The following is a 19,828-nucleotide window of genomic DNA, read 5'->3' as shown; positions in this document are numbered from 1 at the left end:
AACTAGACTCTTTTTGTGTTGCTGCCACCTCCCCCCGCGAGGTCCTGCAGACGATTTGATGACTCAGCGGCTGATAAGCCCGCGTGCTGTCTTATCATATTTGGCAAGGTTAATCTCATGAGCGACAGGAACATGTCTACGTCAAAAGAATCCGCACCAGGCAATATGTCCGACGAAGATCAGGATTTCCTCGAATCTCTGGAGAAAGAGGCCACCGAATTTAACAAGGTAATTGCCCCTCTGCATGGTGTACATCTATACTCCGACTGACACGCGACACAGGATGTTGAAATCGACCGCATTCGCAAGGCATTTAGCCTCGATTCGTAAGTTCAATTTTCCTCAAGCTCTGAAATAAGCTACTTTCCCATCTATTTTTTAAAAGATACTAACCCACTGCAGCTACGCCGTCCTGGACCTCCAACCCGGTGTGACAGAAAAAGACATCAAAGTTCAATACCGCAAGATTTCACTTCTGATCCACCCTGACAAAACCAAGAACCCCGCTGCTCCAGATGCCTTCGATCGACTCAAAAAAGCACAAACCGCTCTTCTAGATGAGAAGCAACGCGAATACCTGGATGAATGTATATCCGACGCGCGCCGCCTGTTGATCCGCGAACACAAGTACACGCTCGACTCCCCCGAATTGAAGACGGAGGAGTTCAAGGTCGAGTGGCGGAAGAAGACGGTCCAGGTGCTATTGGAAGAAGAAGCGCGACGCCGGCGACAACTCAAGGCGCGCTTGCAGGAGGAAGGTCGTGAGCAACGCAAGGAAGAGGAAGAGCTTGAGGCGCGCAAACGAAAGCGCGACAATGACAAGAAGTGGGAGGATACGCGAGAAGAACGAATTGGTAGCTGGCGCGATTTCCAGAAGGGGCGCAAACCTGGTGGTGATGAGAAGAAGAAAAAGAAGAAGATGAAGGTGTTGGGTTGACTTGAACTTTCTTTTCTTCTGAGCGTTATGGGAGTTTGGGGATCTACGATCTACTTATATGAGCTGTCACGGCCACGGCCGCAATTGAGCATTTTTTCAAATTGCGTTCAGTAAATTTCTTGAATATCATACATGTCCGTAGGTGTCCACGATACTCAGATCCATGAGAATCTACCGAGTTCCACCGATACACGATACACCGATACACCGAGAAACCGAGAAATGCGGGGAGACGGGGTTCGAGAAGTTTCCAATTTCTTCAAATCTTCAAGAGTCTATGTATGTATACACAAATACATATGTAGATAGATATATCCCGAGGTCTACTTGACATATCCCCGCAGTGGATTAACTTGCGTCTCCCCGAGCCCACCCCGCCCCGAACCTCCTGTCAACCTCACCTCACAAGCATGACTGAACCGATTACAAAGTCCGTGCCATTCCGGCCGCAAGATCACCTCAAGCCATTCCCGCCACTGTCAACATCCGAGCCATTGAACCAAACACAGGAACCCGAGAACCTGAATGGAACAACCCACACCAAACACACCAATGACTCAACCAGCAACGAAACTATCCCCCCTCTCCCAACCGTGATCGCACGCATCCATGCCCGCGTGCAAGCCTTCCTAAACGAATCGCACCCTTCGGACACGCTGCTAGCCTCGGTGCAACGACAAACGCGGATCTCGCTAGAAGTAGTCAGCACTGCGCTACAGCGATACAAGCTCTCGGAACTCTCCGTCTCCTACAACGGCGGCAAGGACTGTCTGGTCCTTCTAATTCTGTTTCTGGCCGGGTTGCATCCAACACGCGCCCGTAATGACTACCCCTCCAATGCCGAGGCAAACGAAAGCGCAAACGACACAACCCCCTCCCCTGCAGACCTCGACGCGGAGGCCCAAATAGCCGCTGCGACGGTCATCCCAGCAATCTACGCGCTCCCGCCTGATCCCTTCGATGAAGTCGAAGACTTTGTCGTCTCCTCGGCTGAAGCCTATCACCTCGCTATTACAAAGTATACGACCGCGCCGCCGGCTTCGACGCTCCGCTCTAGCTTTGAGGATTATCTGGCGCGACACCCTGGGATCCGGGCGATATTTGTTGGTACGCGGCGGACGGATCCGCATGGTGCGCAGTTGACGCACTTTGATCGGACGGATGGCGGGTGGCCAGATTTTGTGCGCGTGCATCCCGTGATTGATTGGCACTATGCGGAGATTTGGGCGTTCATTCGGCATCTGGATTTGAAGTATTGTTCGCTCTATGATGAGGGATATACCAGTCTTGGCGGCACGTCTGATACCCATCCTAATCCGAGATTGCGGGTTGGCGCCGAGGCGGATGGACAGTATCTTCCTGCTTACCAGCTCACTGAGGATCTGGAGGAGAGACTTGGGCGCAATTGATTTGAATAGTGTGGATTTTCTTACATGTGTATAGACTGAGATTCCTATCTCATTGGCCTTTTCGGATAGATTGCTTTGCACTTTACAGTTGTGTTCGCGCACCTTGCTTCTTGAACATGGACACCTGTGTGGAGTAGTTTTGGTCTTGAAATGATATCATATTAGACTGCGCAACCCACCAAGGTGCGATAGCGTTCTTTGAACGAAGTCTTGAAACATGCATCTTGTCTGTCACATATTGCTGAAAACATGCGATGTCCGTATAACTGCGAAGAGAAAAGAAAAAGACGAAAGCAACTCCCATCCTCCCATCAAACCCCATAAAAATGCAAATCCAACTCCATAATGATACCGCGTGGATTGTATAGCAATACTGCAAACCGTTAAAAACAGAAAAACAACCGAATGTCATATCGTGAATCATGAATCTTGAATCGTGGAACAATTCTAAAAAATGCAAGGCGGAGCCATACATCGTCGATACATTCTGCGAATGGTAACAGATGCTGCGCATTTGGACATTAAAGAGCACCCTCAAAAGGTGCTGATCAATCTTACCCCGGGTGGTAAGATGATGTAAAGCATCCCATGCAAATACAGATAGGCGTGGGAGCATATTGCGCGGCGGGTTTAAGTGCACGAGCGAGCCGGAGAAAGAATGGCCATGGGAGAAGAAGAAGCGGGGGATTCAGATCCCGCTCTGATGTTCTCCTTGCGAGGGCCCATGGTCGGCGAGTCCGGCATGACAGTCTTGGAAGAGCCACCAGAGAGATCAGTGTAAGAGTGGCGGTTCAGTGAGAAGGCTCGACTGCGATAGGCGGGCGTGTGATCAAGAGCATTCAGGCTCCGAGACGACAAGGAACTGCTCCGTGCACTGCTAGATGGATTCTTCATGTGTGGGTGGCTGTGAACTCAATTAGAACGAATGGGTAGAGTTACGATGCAGTGTAAGTATTCGGACATACCAAGGAGAGATCGATGTTGCTGGGGTCCAGTTAGAGCCCACTCCAGCTGGAGAGGTGTAGCTGACTTGGGAGCTTGGAGTAAGATGAGAGCCACGTTTCATTCCGGGGGAAGGAGTTGACCCCTGCACCACTTCAACCGAGTAGTTGTACTCTCCGGCGCGGTAAGCGCGACGTTCGTTGCTCTGTTGCTTCAAAATCTTTTGGGCCTTGGTATCAGCAAAGCGTAGGAGGAGCTTTACCCCGTCGTCCTTGGGGGCATTGTGGAATTCCACCAGGACCTTTTCGGCAACATCACGGTTTTCGAAGCTACAAATCAAGATTCAGTCTTCAGTCAGAACAAGTCATGAGAATCAAGTAATTGGCTCTGTTACCGTGCAAAGCCCACTTCCTTGCTCACACCTGTCTTCTCATCACGACTGATTTTCTCCGAAATAACACGCCATGGCTCGAAATGACGACGCAGGTCCTGGTAACCTAGTTAGAATCCAACGGAATAGGTGAGGGCGGGCTTGTATAACTCACAGCTTCAGTCCAATCGATTGGAATGTTGGTGCAGTATATATTAGTAGAAGACTTGTCCTCCAGATCCTTCAAACGAGAGTTGCGAGATTTCTGGGCAAAGCTGGCTTGATAGCCGAGGTAAAAGAAACCCCGAATGCAGTTCTCGCAGGACTCGAAGCTGTAATACTGAACAAAACCGAATCTGGAAAAATATTAGAATAAATCATCGGAACAAAATGTTGTGGAGTAGATACCCTTTGCAAAGACTAGTGTCTAGGTCCACGATCGCCTTGCAACGCTCAATCTTTCCGAAGCGGGCTGCGTACGCATGCAACATCTCATCGGTGGTCTCGGGCAGGAATCCTCGGATGTAGACATTGGTTATACCCTCACGGTTCTCCAGACACTTGGCAAGTGTCAGCTCGGACGGGTTGGTCCACATGGCAGGCACCGCACGTGGGATGGCAGGCTCTTGCTGGGTCAGAGCCTCCAGGTCTTGAACGACGTATCCGTTGGGAGTCTTCATCATTTGAAGGGGAAGCGAGAGCGACCCAAGCTGGGAAGGAACCATACCACCATAAGCATAACCAGCCATGGAACCGCCATCCACTCCAGAAACAAGGGCTGAGGGATAGTAATGGATTTGACCAGCGTTGTCCGCTTGAGCTCCCTTCTGGGCTTCAGGCGTATTCCATGCAGCTTGCTTGGTAGCTGTGTCATCCTGCATATCGTAGTTCATCATGTAGGGCCATGACGAATATCCACTAGCCACCACAGGGCTGACATTTGGATAAACTCCCGTGGGAAGATAGGAGAATTGGCCCATCTGATCAGTCTGACCAGAGACACCGTTGGGAACAAAGGAAGAGACGGTCGGCATGCCATTGAAAACGTTGGAATTAGGAACCAGGATGAATGGGCTGTTGTACGCACGGTTGGTATTCGACCAGTCCATGTTTGTGTTCACCTGAACGGGCGCAGCGCCCTTCGGGCCATTGAACTTGGGTCGAGAATTCTGCAGATTCAATCCTCTGAAAAGATTGGTCAGGCCTGCAACGCTGCTGTCACTAGAACTCGGATTGGTAGATTGCTGGTACCTGGGGCCATACGGCGTACGAGGCTCGTTTTGGTAATGTACGGACTGGGAGCTTGATGTCTGACCAGAGCCAGAGGAGCTCGTGTGCTGGGAGCCGTGCATGATGAAGGGCGGACACTGGCAAAGATAAATTTTGTCAGCTGGTTCTTCGGGGTTCACAAACATGCAAAGGAAAAGGCCTTAATGGGCAATTCCTATGGCCTCCAGTTGGCAAAATTCTCAATGGAATGGGTTCAATGGCATGAAACCTCACCTGATTTCCTGCACCAAATTATATAGACACTTCCGACCAGAAGGTCTGGCTGCTGTCCAAGCATGCCAGGGTCAGTCAAAATGGAGACTGAGAGGATAGTCGAGCGTGACCAAAATTGAGTGGAAGGCTTACCTATTTGCGAGGGTGCAACCTGCCGTCTGTTCTCTCAGGCTGCAAGGCGTCTGATAATAACTCGAGGCGATGAGGTAAGTGGGGATGAGGTATACGACAACGAAAGTCTGGACGGTCATGAAATGGAAAATGGAATAAATGGGCCAGGACGAGACCGATGGCAAGGTAAATGGGGAGATGGGGGGATGGGATGGAGATGGAGATGGGATGAAGATGGGAGGATGAGATGCAGGAAGAAAATCTCCCCAAGAAGAAAGAATGGCAAACTTGGACGAGGAAAAAGCGTAACAATGAGAGAAGGAGCTATGGGGAAGTTTGGGTGTTGGGGAAAATAGAAAGGGAAGTCACATGGGAGACAACTATATGTGTACCTCTGATATAGGAGTATTGCATATGCTCTGAAGACAGATGGAAAAATCTCAGACTTGAATTGAAAAGGATGCTAAATTGCAACAGTTTTATATCACGAAATCATATCTATGAGAAAGAGCAGCAGGCATTGAGTTGGGGAATCAAGATATCCAAAAGGAAAATACTCAAGGAACTTCACTCAATATGAAAAGCACTTATTGAGACTTCTCCTGTAACCACTTATAAACCACCGAGAAATCCTTACCACGGTGTTCCTCCTCAACAGCCTTGTACACCTCACGGGCCTGAGCACCCAGGGCGAGAGGAGTATTAGACTGTTCCGCAGCCGCAAGAGCCAAGCGAAGATCCTTGTGCATGAGACTAACCCCGAATCCGCCCTCGTATCCACGCGACGCGGGGGCTGTCTCAACGACACCAGGAACAGGATTGTTAACCTCAGAAGGCCAGCAACGACCAGTGGAGGAATTGATCATATCCGCTAAAGCCTTGGGGTCGAGTCCCCAGCGAACACCGAGGTTCATAGCCTCAGCAGTGGCGATATTATTCAGAGCCAAAATGTAGTTATTAGCGAGCTTGCCGGATACACCCGCACCAGGCTCACCAAGATGCCAGGCTTTCTTACCCATCAAAGCGAGCACATGACGGATGCGCTCAAGCTGCTCGTCTGTCTGTAAAGAGGCACCGAACATAAACGACAACGTTCCTGCGCGAGCACCCACCACACCTCCTGACACGGGGGCGTCCACAAAGCGGCCGGTTTGGGTGGTATGGATGGCGTTTGCGATATCCTTGGATGTGACAGGGTCAATGGTAGATGCGTCGATAAAGAGACGCTCCTGCTCGAGCGGTGGCAGCGCTCCGTGTTTAAGGATAGAGTGGAACACGTCAATGACATGCTGAGACTCCGGGAGACTGGTAACCATGACAATCTAAACCGCAGACAAAAACAAGCTTAGTTATCAGACCCCAGAGTTGACCCACACGGTAGATAACCACTTACCGATTTCTCGGCGACCTCACGCGCACTCTGAGCGATCTCGACTTGGCCTTCATTGGCGCCTGCGCCATTGCTTTGTGCGGTCTCCCGGGCCTCTGCGACAAATCTTTTCATAGCATCTTCATTGACGTCGCGAATAATCAATGTGTCGGATGCGGGGATCTTGGCGCGTAGGTTTTTGGCCATATGGTAGCCTAGGACAGTTAGCTAATGCGAATACAATACAAACAACCCGCAGTCCATTGTATAGCCGAAGTTCCTCGGGTCCTCAGGCCCCGGCCGCGGATCTCACAACGTACCCATTTGTCCCAGTCCGACGAAACCCCACGTCGCATCACGATGCATAGTTGTGGAGAAAGCTCGGGCCTTGCTGGACGGCCAGCGTCGGGGATCCACTGCGGACGCATGGAAGCAAGTCGCCTTCCGTGGGAGGCACATAGCTGTTCGGAGACTCATTTTCTGATAAATGTGATGTGCTATCCAAAACCGAGGAGAAATGGTACGTGATAAGTAATGAGTGGTAATAGACAATGATGATTGACGGGTCAACAATGCCGAGTCCAAGGGGATAGAGCAATGTTGGATTATTTGGATCTAGGAAAGTTGAGATGGGGAGACGGAGTATTTAAGAGAGATTCTACTATTCCAACTCCCCACAGGTTTTAACCGTGGCTTTCCGAGATGCGAGGGAGTCGGGATGGATTTGCACAGTAGACTGAAATGCGGGGAAGACCGGATTAGGAAAGCCGTGGGGAAGCGCGTCACGTGTCACGTGTGGGGTATACATGCCAAATTTTGGTATGTAGATGGATGTTGGGCATTGAGAGGATACAGAAAAGACTTCTAATTAGCATGGTAAGGATACACTTGAAATTTGACATGTAGATATGCAAGCTTTGATATTGAAATACACAACACCTAATATGTAAGTCCATCCATCAACTTCTAGGATATGACTACATGGACTGTACAAGATGCAGAGGCGCGGATCAACGCTAGGTAGACAAGACCAATTGGAAAGTAGATGGACGAGTAGAGGGTATGTATGTAAAACGATCCAAACTCCCGAGAAATGCCCAGGCAGCCCGGAAAAAGACTGACAACAGAAAAGGAAAACGATAAAGCAGAAAGGTATGATAAGGGCAGAGATATGCAGTAGTTTCACCTTGGGGATGTTGGGTGACTGGTAGGTGCTGAGAGATATTCCTCAGGTACCTTGGGAACACGGGGGGAGTTGGCAGTTTGTACCATAGCGCGGTGTTGTGCACGGAGGAGGTCTCGTTGTCGTTCCTTTTCTCTGTTGGCTGCGCCACCAGTCAGCCTCCGCATACCGCTGCGGATCATCGACTCTAGGGAGTGTGGTCCGTCAGTTGCACTGCGGATCATAGGTGCAGGTGGAGGGCCCATCTTCTTTGTCACTGGGCGTTCGTCTAGATCCGAATGCACTTCGTCAGGATCCTCATCGGAGAGGAAAGCGGAATCGCTGAATCCAACAGGCAGTGTGGCATTGGGTGTATTGGAAGCAGTGTGGACATATAGATTGTTGGCAGGGGAGGTGACAGAGCGGGTATGAGAGCCAGATCGCAGCAGTGAGGCGTTTGGAGGCATCGCCGTTACCGGCGAGTATACACCCGGACCGTCGAAGCGGAAATTGGGAGGGCGAGACTCGGCGAGACCATTATGGAAGGAGGATGTAGAACCTGTCCGAGCGAGCGATTTCCGCAAAATTGGCGCGGTCTGCTGGTCGTATAGATGTGCGTTGGTATCCACGTAGTTACCAGTGAATCCTCGCATCATCGGAGGAGCTACAGGGTTTAGCACAGGGGTGATTGTATCAGTCTCCTCAAAGAAGTCATCCAGGCTGTCCAGCTTCTGCACGATATCTCCCATATTGCCATCAATCTGCGTATCGATTGATTTCATGGTATCAGCTCTTATTGGGAAGAATGAATCACTGTAGTCATCCGCATGGAAGGCCATACTGGGTGTCATGACATCTTCCTCTCGCCTGTCTTCGGCCTCAACACATGTGTAGAAGACAGCGTGGACGTTGTGCCGGGTCATGTTTGACTGGGTTGCAGGCATAGGAACCGACCACCCCGTTGGTTCGGGAATTCCGTACAGACTCTGGATTCGCTCGTACTCTTTGCGAATAGCACGAGAAGAGGCTGCCGATGCCATACTCATCCGAAGATGTTGGCGCTCCAGTGGGTTTCCTGAGACGGTGATAATGTGATCTAGAACCTCCAGAGCCTGAGGGCAGAGATCGGTCTGCAAAAGCCGGAGCAGTGGGGAGATCAAATCTGGGCCATGGCAGGTGACCTCACTGCGCCGCATATCCACCTCGGGAATCAAGACACAGAGGATCCTCATTGTTTTGATGCGGAACCAATCCGTGGTATTAGTGAGAAGTCCCATGAGGAAAATAAGGCATTGGAAGTCCAGCTGGGGGAAGTAGTATGACTTGATCTCAGTGATGATATGGTCGAGGAAGACCCCGGCCGTCTTGTACTGCTGGTTGGCAAACCCAAACAATGATGCTGCGAGGCGAGGGCAACGCTCATTCTCAGCCACACGGGCAAGTATGCTGGCACGAGCAATGGGTTTGGGATCACTAAACTCTTGTTCGAAGCATTGAAGGAAGTGCGGTAGGTTAGCCAACACAGTGAACAGATGCCGAGTTCCGTCTCCAATGAGATCGTTGTTTGGAAGACCACTGAGAATATGAAGTAGATCGAGTGTACGTTCAAAGGACTCGGACGATTTCATTCCCTTGAAGACAAGGTCCTGAATACCATCGAAGCCGCCTTCCCAGTTTGGTGGCTGGCCCTCGATAAGGTTTGCCACCACAACCGGATCACTGAGATCGACCCGGTCCAGGAATTTCTCAAGCATACCAATACTCTCGATGAACTCAGTCTCGTGGATTGTGTTGAGACAAGCACATGTCGTCCAGAATAGCTGAGGATAATCCAGAAGGTCGGACGGCGCGAGGGAGCTGATGATGATCTTCAACGTAGTAAGAATCTCCATTGAGAAAGTTTGATAATCCGTTTCCTCGTCTGCAATAGTGTTTGAAAGCCGGGCGAGCATATCCGCCAGCATTCGCGAGTCTAGTGCTGTTGAGATACAGCGGAAGATCTGGAAAGAGCGGCATGCCAAATGTCGCACTGGACATGAGGTGGCCCAGTTCAATGCCTCCTTGGCCCACAGGTCGCCAACGCCTTCGTAGGCAAAACTAAAGAACTTGACGACATCACGGGTGACAGAAGCCATAGAATCAGGTACTCGGCGATCATCGGTCTCTTCCTCTTTGCCATGGTTCTCTTCGTATTCCCAAACGACCGCGGGGTTGCTCCTGCGGATTGACTCAACAAAGTCTTCGACGGATTGCCGAGTACCCGCCACGTCATCGTCCTCAAGCTTGGCAGCTATCAGTTCATGAATAAGATGTACCAGCATCTCACGAGCTTGCTCTTGCACAGTGACTGTATAATGGTCCCAGAGAATGAGAACAATGTGGATCAACTTGACAACATCACTGAGGGCGAGGGTCACCGGAGCGACCATCAAATCAACGAGGAATATCAGGGCAACCTGTCCAAGGGATAGACCAGCTTGTTTATTTCCGACAGGAAGTACTGTCCCAAGGTCTGCAACATATGGTAGGCTTTTGATGTCGGGGGGAGGTGGAGTGAGTTCTTTCCGCTCTTGCACCATGTTCTTTGGCACAATCTGCAACAAGAAAAATTCAATGACCTTGGATCCTGCTGGAGTCCCAGCCAAAAACACAACCATTTGTTTCGCATACTCCACAAAGTTTTGCTCTTTGCGTTCCAGACAGATGCTAATGATAAAGTCGAGGACCAGCTGCACATTGCCCCCGTGAGGGCCTGTTGCCAAGGCCTGCCACAGTGCTTGAACTTGATTAGGTAAAATAGTGCTGCAGCGAATAGTTATCTCAAAGAGGTTTGCGAGCAACATGTATGACTTGGCTGTAGGGCCGCCATTTGGGTCAACCTGTAGCTCCATCGTCTGAACCCAAGGCAGAATGGCAGCAACCATATTTCGCTGGCTATCGGGTCGAAGATTGCGGAAATGCAAAGAGAACTCCGAAAAGATAGTGAATGCCAAGTCAGAGTGCTGACTGGCTAATCTTTTTGAGATTTCGAACTGGGCCAGCTTGTACACCGCGGTAGTCTTGTCCGAGATACTAATATCGAAGTCTTGAATCCTGGAGTTCTTCTGCTGGCGTTCCTCGAGTTTCCGAAGAAGTTTAGCAGACTTCATTCGGATCTCGCGCTTTTCGTTGCCCAGTGTCACTAAGACTGCCCCTAGTACTCTCCAGAATTCGAGCGGATAATCTGGATATTCGAAAAGCACCTGTGTCACCACCTCGAAGTAGCTCTCAATGGTTTTGGGTCGCTCGGTAACGTAGCACATCTCTATCGATCGCTCCATCAAATAGGAATGTTCCTGATTGTGAATGATGAGGTTCTTAAGAGCTCGGCGGCCGATAGCATGCCATTTATCACTGACAGTGCTGAAGATCATTTCGATCCATGAAAGCATGCGAGTGACATCGAATTGGAGGACCGAACCGCTTTCAGTGGTGATGCTGATGGGACCAGCACAAAGGAAAGCCATTGCACTCAAGGCTGCTGCGCGTAGATTCTTCTTCTCAATTTCCATAGCAGCAGCGGTGTTTTTCATTTCACCGATCTCATGTGGTCGGGACATGCAAAACTTGCGCATATTCTCCTCCCTCTCAGATATTTGAGATTGGTTTGGCGAGTATCCACACCAATCCTCCATTAGAGAGAAAGCAGACTTCCGCGACTCGAAGGGCATCCATCGAGAAGGGTCCTTGGTGCGATTGATGCCTTCAAAGATTTCCTCCATCAGTCCGCAAAAATGGAATCGCAAGCGCTGGAATTCCCAATCGTTCTGAACCTCGGCATCACTAAGGAAAATTCGAATATCTTTTGCGTACGTGACAAGGTTGTTGACGATCCAATCGTCATTGTAAACCTCGGGCTCTTGGAGGAAGTGTGACGTGAGTTTGTAAACATTCGTGACCTCAGTGCGCAGGCGATCGGTCTTCCTGTTTCGACGGGGGCTGCTGGGGCTGCGGTAGTGGTTGCCAATTCTCATCTTCGCCTCCTCGTTGCAGGTAGTGACGGCGTACTGCAAAGATTCAAGAAGCGTGCGATAGAGATTTTTATGAATAGATCCCAAAGCGGCAACAATAGCACTGCGAATGGAATCCCGTTCAGCAGAAAGGAGAGGAATAACAAATGCAAACAGGCTACGAGCAGAGCTGATCTTGTCTTGAGACTGATGGGCTCCCTTAGAAGCTTTGCGCGCATGCTGGGCATTTGCCAGCTGGCTTTGCGATTGAGCCCCAACACTGGTGACAGTAGTACAGGCCATGACCAAGTAAAGCTTCCATTGCTCGACGAGGATCTCAGATGTCAGGTTGTTTCTTCCAATGGGGCGACTCTGGTATGCATCCATTGGAGCATACTGCGGGAATCTTGTACTCTCAGCGAGAGATGTGATGATTTTGTGCATCTGAACAAGACGTGCACATACAATCTCCCTTCCTAGAGTTACAGCGAATGGGCAAGTCTCAAAGCTGACGCGAATGATGTTGGGAAATACCTTGGCCCACAATGTTGAATCATAAGAGACTTCACTGCTACACAATTCGATAAGAGTATTTTGGGAGGCGCTTCTCCTTTTACCCTTTTGGATTCGGCTCCGCTCTGCCACAGTCAGCTGCTCATCGTTCACCTCTAGGATTTGCTGAGAGTCAGCCTCAAGGATCCGGATGATTCTTGTGTTTTCCTTTCCGAGAGCGCTGTCAAATTCGGTGATCAAGCGCAGGACAGTAATAGCAAAGGCCCGAACACGTCTTGACTGAGAACACAAGAAAAAGAGCCCATGTGACTCAATCTCCTCCACATGGGCGAGGATACTCGATAAATCGAGGTGCAGAGCTCGGCTACCAGAAATGGATCTCTCCAGCTGGTCCATCGCTGCCGCGCCTTTTGTTTTTTGCTTGATCTCGGCAATCCAGATCTGCAGTAACTCGACGTATAGTCTCAGAGTGGACTCGATATGGCCCGGTCCAAGCATTCCTTCGTCCGACATGGTGGAATAGCGCTCATCAAAATTGAATATGAACCTAGCAAAGCCGATTGTAACTTGTTGGGCGTGCAGTTGACGCGCAATGGCCTTCAATGACTCAGCCGAGGAAGTAGCGATATTCGACTGGACATGGGCAGTTCCCGTGCAAAGAAGATTGATGAGCGAATTGAATGGGATGTGGTCGGAGAGACAGCGAGGAAGCGCTTGGACTGCTACATGAAGCAGATCGTAGAACCCTTGCTTCTGGTCCAGCGTTGTGACATGGTCATCACCACGACGACCGAAGCTAAAAGCTTCTGATATTGGAGTCTTGGGCGTAGTTCCACCGAACTTCTCGTCCAGAACTGCCTGGCCGCCGAATGTGTTATCACAGAGTAAAGTGATCTTGCCTAAAACTTCACAAAAACGGAAATAGTATTCCTTCACATTCTCACTTAGTCTCGCGGTATTGACAGGTTGCCATGAAGTTAAGTCTTGCTTCTGGGAAGAAATAGGCACTTTGTACTCTTTAAGCAGCTGGGGTCGATGGGAATACACTGGGGTGGAAACGTCGGTGAAAGGGTTTGGGAGCGAGCCAGTCGGAATCGGAGGGCACAGTTGGTCACTTGTCTCCAGATCAGACATTGTAGCCAGGAAAGCGCGAATTCCAATGACCATTTTCTCCGGTTCCATTTGTTCTATCTTCAACTCTCTGCCTGATAGGAACAGATCCGAGTTGATCAAAGGAAAAATAATGCTACGGAAACAGACATCCGGATGCTTGAAACCGATGATTTGAATTAGCTGAATCAACGGATCCGCAAACACCGGCTCTGCGCTCATGTACGTTCTCCTGCCAGTCGGCAGGGCAATCTTTGCCACTTCTTCAACCTTGCGAAGAGTGGTTGTGGGGGAGTCGGAGAAGCGGAAGAAATAGGTCCAGACCAGACGGCAGATGGCGTGCAGGGCGGGTGCACGAGTAGGACGGTCCTTCAGACGTGCAGGTAAGCTCGAAATCATCGAGAGCCATTGCGAAGAGAAGGTTTCTTTGTTGGAGATGCAAAGCAACAGCACATTCAACGAGAAGGAAGATGTCCAATGACGAGGCTTGATAAGAAGCTGTGTCAGGCGCGGTTGGATCAGGTCCACGAATTCCTTCCACCGAGGCAGTGAGAGATCACAGTTCGGGTTGGCAGCGACAGGGAGAAGAAGTTTTTCAATCACATAGCAGTACGCCTGTTTGATACGCTGGCCGTGAGCATTGACAAACAATCGTGCCAACGATCGCATGAAATCGCAAGACTTGGGCCACCCTTCTAAAGTCATAGGTAAACGCAGATATCGCATGCAGAGGATTAACAATTCTGACTTTGAATCGCCCTCGCGAGTTGGCCCCCGGGCAGCTTCCTCTTTCTGATAACGCTCGAGTTCCGTCAAGTAACGACCAGCGACGCCGGAGAAGTTGGATTCACTCATGATACCCAGCAACTGGCCATAGATTCTCCAATTAGCCATCCGCAGAGGTGATGCCGAAATCTGGTCTGGGTCAGAGGTCTTCACCTGGCCAAACACAATGTCTTCTAGGCGATCGGCCATGTCGAAAGTGATTGAAGCCAGGCTACTCTGGTTGAAAATCTCAATCAAGACTCTACAGACTAAGTATACTGAGACCGTTGCACGTCGCTCTATGAGAGCGACATCGTCGGGACGATGGAGAAAAGTTTCAGCAGGCTGTGTCGGCTCGGTATTGCGGCGCAAGAGGGGTGGACCATTCTCTGTGGCAGCGGGCGAGGGTCTTTGCTCATTCAACATCTGTCTCGCCGTAATAGCGGCATCTCCTTTGGCCTTACGCCAGAACATAATTGTATCAATCAGAGGTTTCGGTTTCTGCCGAGCGATATGTCCCAAAGCCGATATCAATTGATCAAACGTCGGATCTGCTCCGGGTCCGCAAACCTCCTCCACGGGAGCATCGGATTCCCCTAATTTCATGATGGCCTGGTTGATCTTGTTGTCCGCCTGTCCAACAAAGGAGTTGAACAGATGATGCAATGCATATTCCCCAACCGTCTTTGATTCCGAGTGATGTTTGGACTGTGACCGACTATCGGACCGCTCGCGTCTTGGTTTCCCTCCCGAATTCATTCGGCTGTGCAGTAGAGCGGCGGGACTCACATCCCTCGGTGCTGTGTCATTGTCTTGTATCGTACTTAGTGTTGGCGGCAATCCATGATTGACGGATACCCCAGATGGTGTCGAATAGCCCGAGTGTGTATCGACAGGGTCGAATTTCGCAGGGAGGGTCGCTTCATCAAATGCACCGCGACCGAGGGAGGCAATGAGCTCCGGGCTCAAAGGGCTTGTGGAAGCGGCTGATCCGGCCATGCTCGTATTTCGCGAATGCTGCATCCCGTGGACGATGGAAGTCTGCCGGTGGTGACCATACGAGTTGGAGGGCCGTCGTTCTAATCCAACGTCATATCCTGGGGGACGGCCACCGGATACATCGGGGCTCTTGGAACCGGAGTGACCGCGTCGGGGTTGGATAGGGGCGAGAGTGGAGGGATCAACTGGTCTTCCTCGGACGGCAGAGGAGTCGCGACTGTGTAAAGGAGTTGACTGGGCGGTCTTGGTCCCTCGGCGATCCGGTGGAGATGCGAGGTTATGATGTGATGTGGGTTTCAGGTCATCAGGAATGAGGGGCAGGATTGTCTGGCCTGGGCCAGCTTTGGCAGGGTGTGAAGCCACTAGAGATTCAAATGTCAATGTCAGACCCCGAGTCCGTTTGCTCCGATAGCGATGTTTGCACACGTACTTTTAGAGATTATAAGAACCTCATTGCTCAAAACTGCAGGGAGCCGTATCAAGAATCAAAGGTAAGCTGCACATGGCCAATTCATAAAGCCAAGGGGTGTGAAGACTCACGAGAGCTTGATGTTTTTATCGGGCGCACGGGTACATCTGGGGATTATTATTAAGCCTCATATTAATACTCGTATATTGATATTTATGTCTATTCCAATTATTCTGTGAAAATCTCTATTATATATGATAGGTTATATAGTTATCCTAGGTATTTTCCTTCTATGCTATATTTATATATTCATCTGATTCCTTGAGATCCCGTCGGGCAGCGCGGCCTTGGCTTTTACATCTCCCTAGAGCCTCATAGGCTACTAAGTATTAACTAACCTTTTTTTCGTCTTTTTACGCCGTGCTTTTTTTTTTCTTTTTTATTCAGGAATTGGAATGAGAAACCATCTCTTTTGAAGATATTTATGTATATATTTCTCAAGAACTGCAAGTGAGTAAGGCTCAAGAAGACGTATCGAATTGCCTGTTTAGATATTTGAAACGTCTACGGATTACGCAGGAAGGACTACTCCTTGGGGAACGTGTGGAGAGAAGTTATAGGACTGGATCTATATGCACTTACTTATATAGACAGGGTAAAGTCTGCCGAGTGGGGTCTTTCCTGTCTAGGCTGCCGCCGCTTTTATGAGGGCGCTCAGGCTCAGGTTCACTGAGTAGACGTCAGCACGGGCTCAGAGACAGTGATCTGTAATTCCGTAAGGATTAGTTATAGGGTTGCTAACTGGTTAACTAGTTAGTTACCCCCTATAATATTACATAAGACACAGATTCTAACTAACCACTAGGCCAAAAAGGTCATAGCCAGATCTGGGCATGACCAGATCTGTCTGTAGCAATCAATATATATAACTACCAGGCCCCTAAAGCCTTAGGGGACCACAGATCATGTTCATGCCCATCACGTGACCAAGGACTAATGCTCCGTCGTGCTCAGTGTCTGCTCAGTGAGGTAGTAAGGGAGTTAGTAAAAGATATCGTGAATAATGACCACGTCAATGTAGAAAGTGGATGAAAGTGCTGCGGCTATCAGAGAAAGGATACCGTAATTTCATGTCATTCAAAAATTGTATGCCCTCGTCCATTTCTGGGGCATCAACCGGTACACGGCTAAAGACACCATTCCACTTCACCACTCTTGCACGAGCAAGGCGTATCTAGTGTGGGACAGGTGGTTATTTCCTCTTGCAGCCTCGGCACTGCTTCCTGCATCCGGAGGAGCCATTTGAGTCTGTTTATTTATCAAATTGCATGGGAGAGAGTAGAGTGGAGATTCGACGGGCAGACAATCTGGTCAACTAGTTCAACATTTATTTTCCACATACCCATTTCACGGAGCCGGCCTGACAAATTGGTATAAATGATCATTTTGAAGATCCCTGGAGCATGTGGTCGAGATAAACATAAAAGAAAACCAGGAACGCTAGGATTTTAACACTCCAGAGATAGAGAAGAAACAGTATACAGCACCATATGACAGTAGACTTTCTCATCTTGGTAAGGATCCTAGACCAATAAAACAATTGTGGATCATAGGTAAAATAATTTAAAGTGATGCTATGTATGCAATGACCATATTGAACTTGATGGACACATCGAGAACAAAATATGACACGGCAATTTCCCAACTTAATGACGGCTAGCAACTTGGGTTGCCACGTAATGCCGGTATCGATCTGCGCAGACCGTGCGGAAGTGCTTCCCCTTAAAGATCATTAACCAGAATGAGCACCCAACGACCAAAGCTAGAACGGCCGTGGCTATGAAGGTATTCTGCATGCCATTGGCTTCTAACCATGGCGTGATACCATAGTTGATCGCGAACGACATGGTGTTGCGGCAGAGGATGACTGAGACGAGCGATTCGCTTGCAATATCGCGAAAACTATCCACGCAATATGCCAGCGCATAGCTGCCACCAGCCACATTGCAAAATCCGATCAGCAAAGCGCCCAGCAGAAGGACAACCCAGTGGAGATGATGTGCGGCTCCCAGTCCCCAGAGAAGAAGCCCCGCGGGCATGGCGATGCAGTAGGCCGTCAGTCCCCATAAACGCTGCTCGGGTTCACGGAGCCCATTTGATCTTCGTGCCAGGCGTATGGTATACCAGTCAGACAGTGGTCCGTTTATCGCTCCGGCAAAGATGGTTCCGATTAAAGGAGCGACATACGTGACTCCAACCGAGGTGGCCGAGAATTTGTAAGGGACAGCGGTTAAAATTGACGATGCGGTTGCATTGTAAACGTTGAACCTGATTTGTTAGCAAGCCCACTAGTACGGGTAGTGGTGGTTTAGGGGTTTGGGAGAAGAGGAGGCGAGCTTACCATGCGAGAGCAGAACCATACATGAAACCAGCCCACATAATGTTGGGGAATAGAAAGAATATGAACACTGGGCGATACATCATTCTAAAAAACTGGGACAGAGAAAGGCATTGGTAGGACCACAATTTCAGCTTGTCCTTGTATGATTTGAGCTCGTAGATCAAGCCCTCTTCCAGTGCAACTGGGGGAGGGCTGAGAGACCGCTTGCAGTCACTGGAATTAAGGTTGTGGTCAGGCAAGCAGAGATCAGCTTCCGTCGCCTCTACCGCTGAACGTGTGTAGATGGTCTCCTCATAGAAAAAGAAGGTCAAGACCAAATTGACTCCAAGCAAGATGGCAGACCAATGCTGTACCCAATGCCATCCAGCGCCGTCATTCACAAAGCCTGCAATAAGAGGAGCGATAAAGTTGCTGCCGCAGAGAACGAACATGTACATAGCAATGTATGTTCCGCGTTCATGGGCGAAAAAAATGTCCGACATGCACACCTCCGGCAGCACCTCGGCTGGGCCACATAAGATCCCATAGAGGCAACGAGCAGCGGCCCATGACGAGTAGCTCGGAATCCATGCTGTCCATTCCGTGATTGCCACGCATCCGATTAAACTGAGCAAGAGAACAGGACGTCGACCATAGGTTTCCGCGAGGGGTTGCCAGATCAGATTGGACCAGCCGGCCATGAGGAAGAGAAAGCCAGTCCCTGTGTTCAGCTGGCCGATGGTGATACGGGTTTCTTTTGAGATTGGAGTAAGGACCGAATAAACCGAAGTCCCGCCGACCCCTGTAGTAAAGGTGTATAGGAGTATTAGGGATAAGCTTAAAAGCTTACGGCCTTTAGACCAATTCAGTGGATCGTCTGGATGGGTAGAAGGGGTAGGAACGAGGATAACCTCGTCATTCTCCATTTCTATCAAGCGTATGGTGCCCGGGGGCAATGCTGTCTCATTTGTCGCCACCATGGCCTATTCATGTAACAGAGATATTGATATTTCGTGTTGTTGATGACCCCAATTGAACTTTGCTGGGTTTTACCTCTACGTGTAGCTATAGTCGAGGGTATGTCTATTATATATCTGCTGCCATGCCTGGGTAAACAGATACGGATAAATAAGGCGGGGATCGGTGCTAGGGCAGGTGGTGAGGATTGATACTAGATTTTATGATAACTTCCCTAAACCGGAAATGGATCATAAGAAGGCTGATAGTGTTAAATCAGACGGAGATAAGCATGATCCTCGGGTCATTAGAGGTCCAATCTGCCGAAAGTCTTTCCCTGCCCCATAAGGTATTACTCGGCCCCAGTTCCGAAATGCCTTTATTATCCTACTTTATTATACTTCGCGGCACGTCAATTTGATTACTTTCCTATTCCATCTATCTTACTGAATCTCATCATCCGCTGAGATAGATATTATCGCAAATGCAACTCCCGCGGCGTCAAATGTGACCTAAACTGTCCCGCTTGCTTGCCGTATCTGCAATCCGACCTGGTCTACGTTGGATATCCAATGCGCATGGTTTTTGCTGACATTCACGAGAAGAGAAGCCAGGGCAGGAACTAGCCGCGGGAAAATTTTGGCCAATGAATCTGGTCTGCTCTCTTCCGTGATGCCCCCGGTTCCCAAGTTTCACGGCTTTCTCCGTTAATTAAGTCCTTCAAGCACATAACGTTCAGATAGACGGCCACAGAGGACTCGAAGTATGCGAGAAGCTTAATTTCCGGGGTCTGGGACTTTGCTTCCATCCGCTTCTAGGATTTTTCTTCAACAGGTAAAGATGAGATCTCTAGACTCGATCAAACTATACAAAGCCGTTGGAGGTCTAAGTGAAGCTGTTTCA

General features: G+C 49.6%; 6 protein-coding genes across 6 annotated transcripts; 2 read left to right on the top strand and 4 right to left on the bottom strand.

The window, feature by feature from the left end:
- Window positions 1-165: 165 nt before the first annotated feature.
- N7447_010171 (uncharacterized protein) lies at window positions 166-937 on the top strand (the record flags this gene model as incomplete). The annotated part of the gene is made up of 3 exons (XM_057234433.1): window positions 166-228; window positions 283-326; window positions 403-937. The coding sequence occupies 3 exons, from the start codon at window positions 166-168 to the stop codon at window positions 935-937; spliced, it is 642 nt and encodes a 213-aa protein (XP_057081717.1).
- Window positions 938-1,347: 410 nt separating this feature from the next.
- Window positions 1,348-2,346, top strand: N7447_010170 (FAD synthase; the record flags this gene model as incomplete). Its single annotated transcript, XM_057234432.1, has 1 exon — window positions 1,348-2,346. One exon carries the CDS (start codon window positions 1,348-1,350, stop codon window positions 2,344-2,346), a length of 999 nt encoding a protein of 332 aa, XP_057081716.1.
- A 630-nt stretch (window positions 2,347-2,976) lies between these two features.
- Window positions 2,977-5,010, bottom strand: N7447_010169 (uncharacterized protein; the record flags this gene model as incomplete). The annotated part of the gene is made up of 5 exons (XM_057234431.1): window positions 2,977-3,250; window positions 3,312-3,617; window positions 3,683-3,777; window positions 3,834-4,014; window positions 4,067-5,010. The coding sequence occupies 5 exons, from the start codon at window positions 5,008-5,010 to the stop codon at window positions 2,977-2,979; spliced, it is 1,800 nt and encodes a 599-aa protein (XP_057081715.1).
- An 849-nt stretch (window positions 5,011-5,859) lies between these two features.
- Window positions 5,860-7,118, bottom strand: N7447_010168 (uncharacterized protein; the record flags this gene model as incomplete). The annotated part of the gene is made up of 3 exons (XM_057234430.1): window positions 5,860-6,594; window positions 6,666-6,856; window positions 6,962-7,118. The coding sequence occupies 3 exons, from the start codon at window positions 7,116-7,118 to the stop codon at window positions 5,860-5,862; spliced, it is 1,083 nt and encodes a 360-aa protein (XP_057081714.1).
- A 705-nt stretch (window positions 7,119-7,823) lies between these two features.
- On the bottom strand, window positions 7,824-16,567 carry N7447_010167 (putative cell morphogenesis protein (PAG1); the record flags this gene model as incomplete). Its single annotated transcript, XM_057234429.1, has 2 exons — window positions 7,824-15,541; window positions 16,549-16,567. The coding sequence occupies 2 exons, from the start codon at window positions 16,565-16,567 to the stop codon at window positions 7,824-7,826; spliced, it is 7,737 nt and encodes a 2,578-aa protein (XP_057081713.1).
- Window positions 16,568-17,294: 727 nt separating this feature from the next.
- On the bottom strand, window positions 17,295-18,948 carry N7447_010166 (uncharacterized protein; the record flags this gene model as incomplete). Its single annotated transcript, XM_057234428.1, has 2 exons — window positions 17,295-17,916; window positions 17,990-18,948. 2 exons carry the CDS (start codon window positions 18,946-18,948, stop codon window positions 17,295-17,297), a joined length of 1,581 nt encoding a protein of 526 aa, XP_057081712.1.
- Between the last annotated feature and the right edge of the window lie 880 nt (window positions 18,949-19,828).

Source organism: Penicillium robsamsonii, assembly GCF_028829455.1.
Source record: "Penicillium robsamsonii strain IBT 29466 chromosome Unknown utg000006l_segment0_segment0, whole genome shotgun sequence".
In the NCBI taxonomy this organism is placed as follows: domain Eukaryota; kingdom Fungi; phylum Ascomycota; class Eurotiomycetes; order Eurotiales; family Aspergillaceae; genus Penicillium; species Penicillium robsamsonii.
This window is presented reverse-complemented; position numbering and strand designations above follow the sequence as displayed.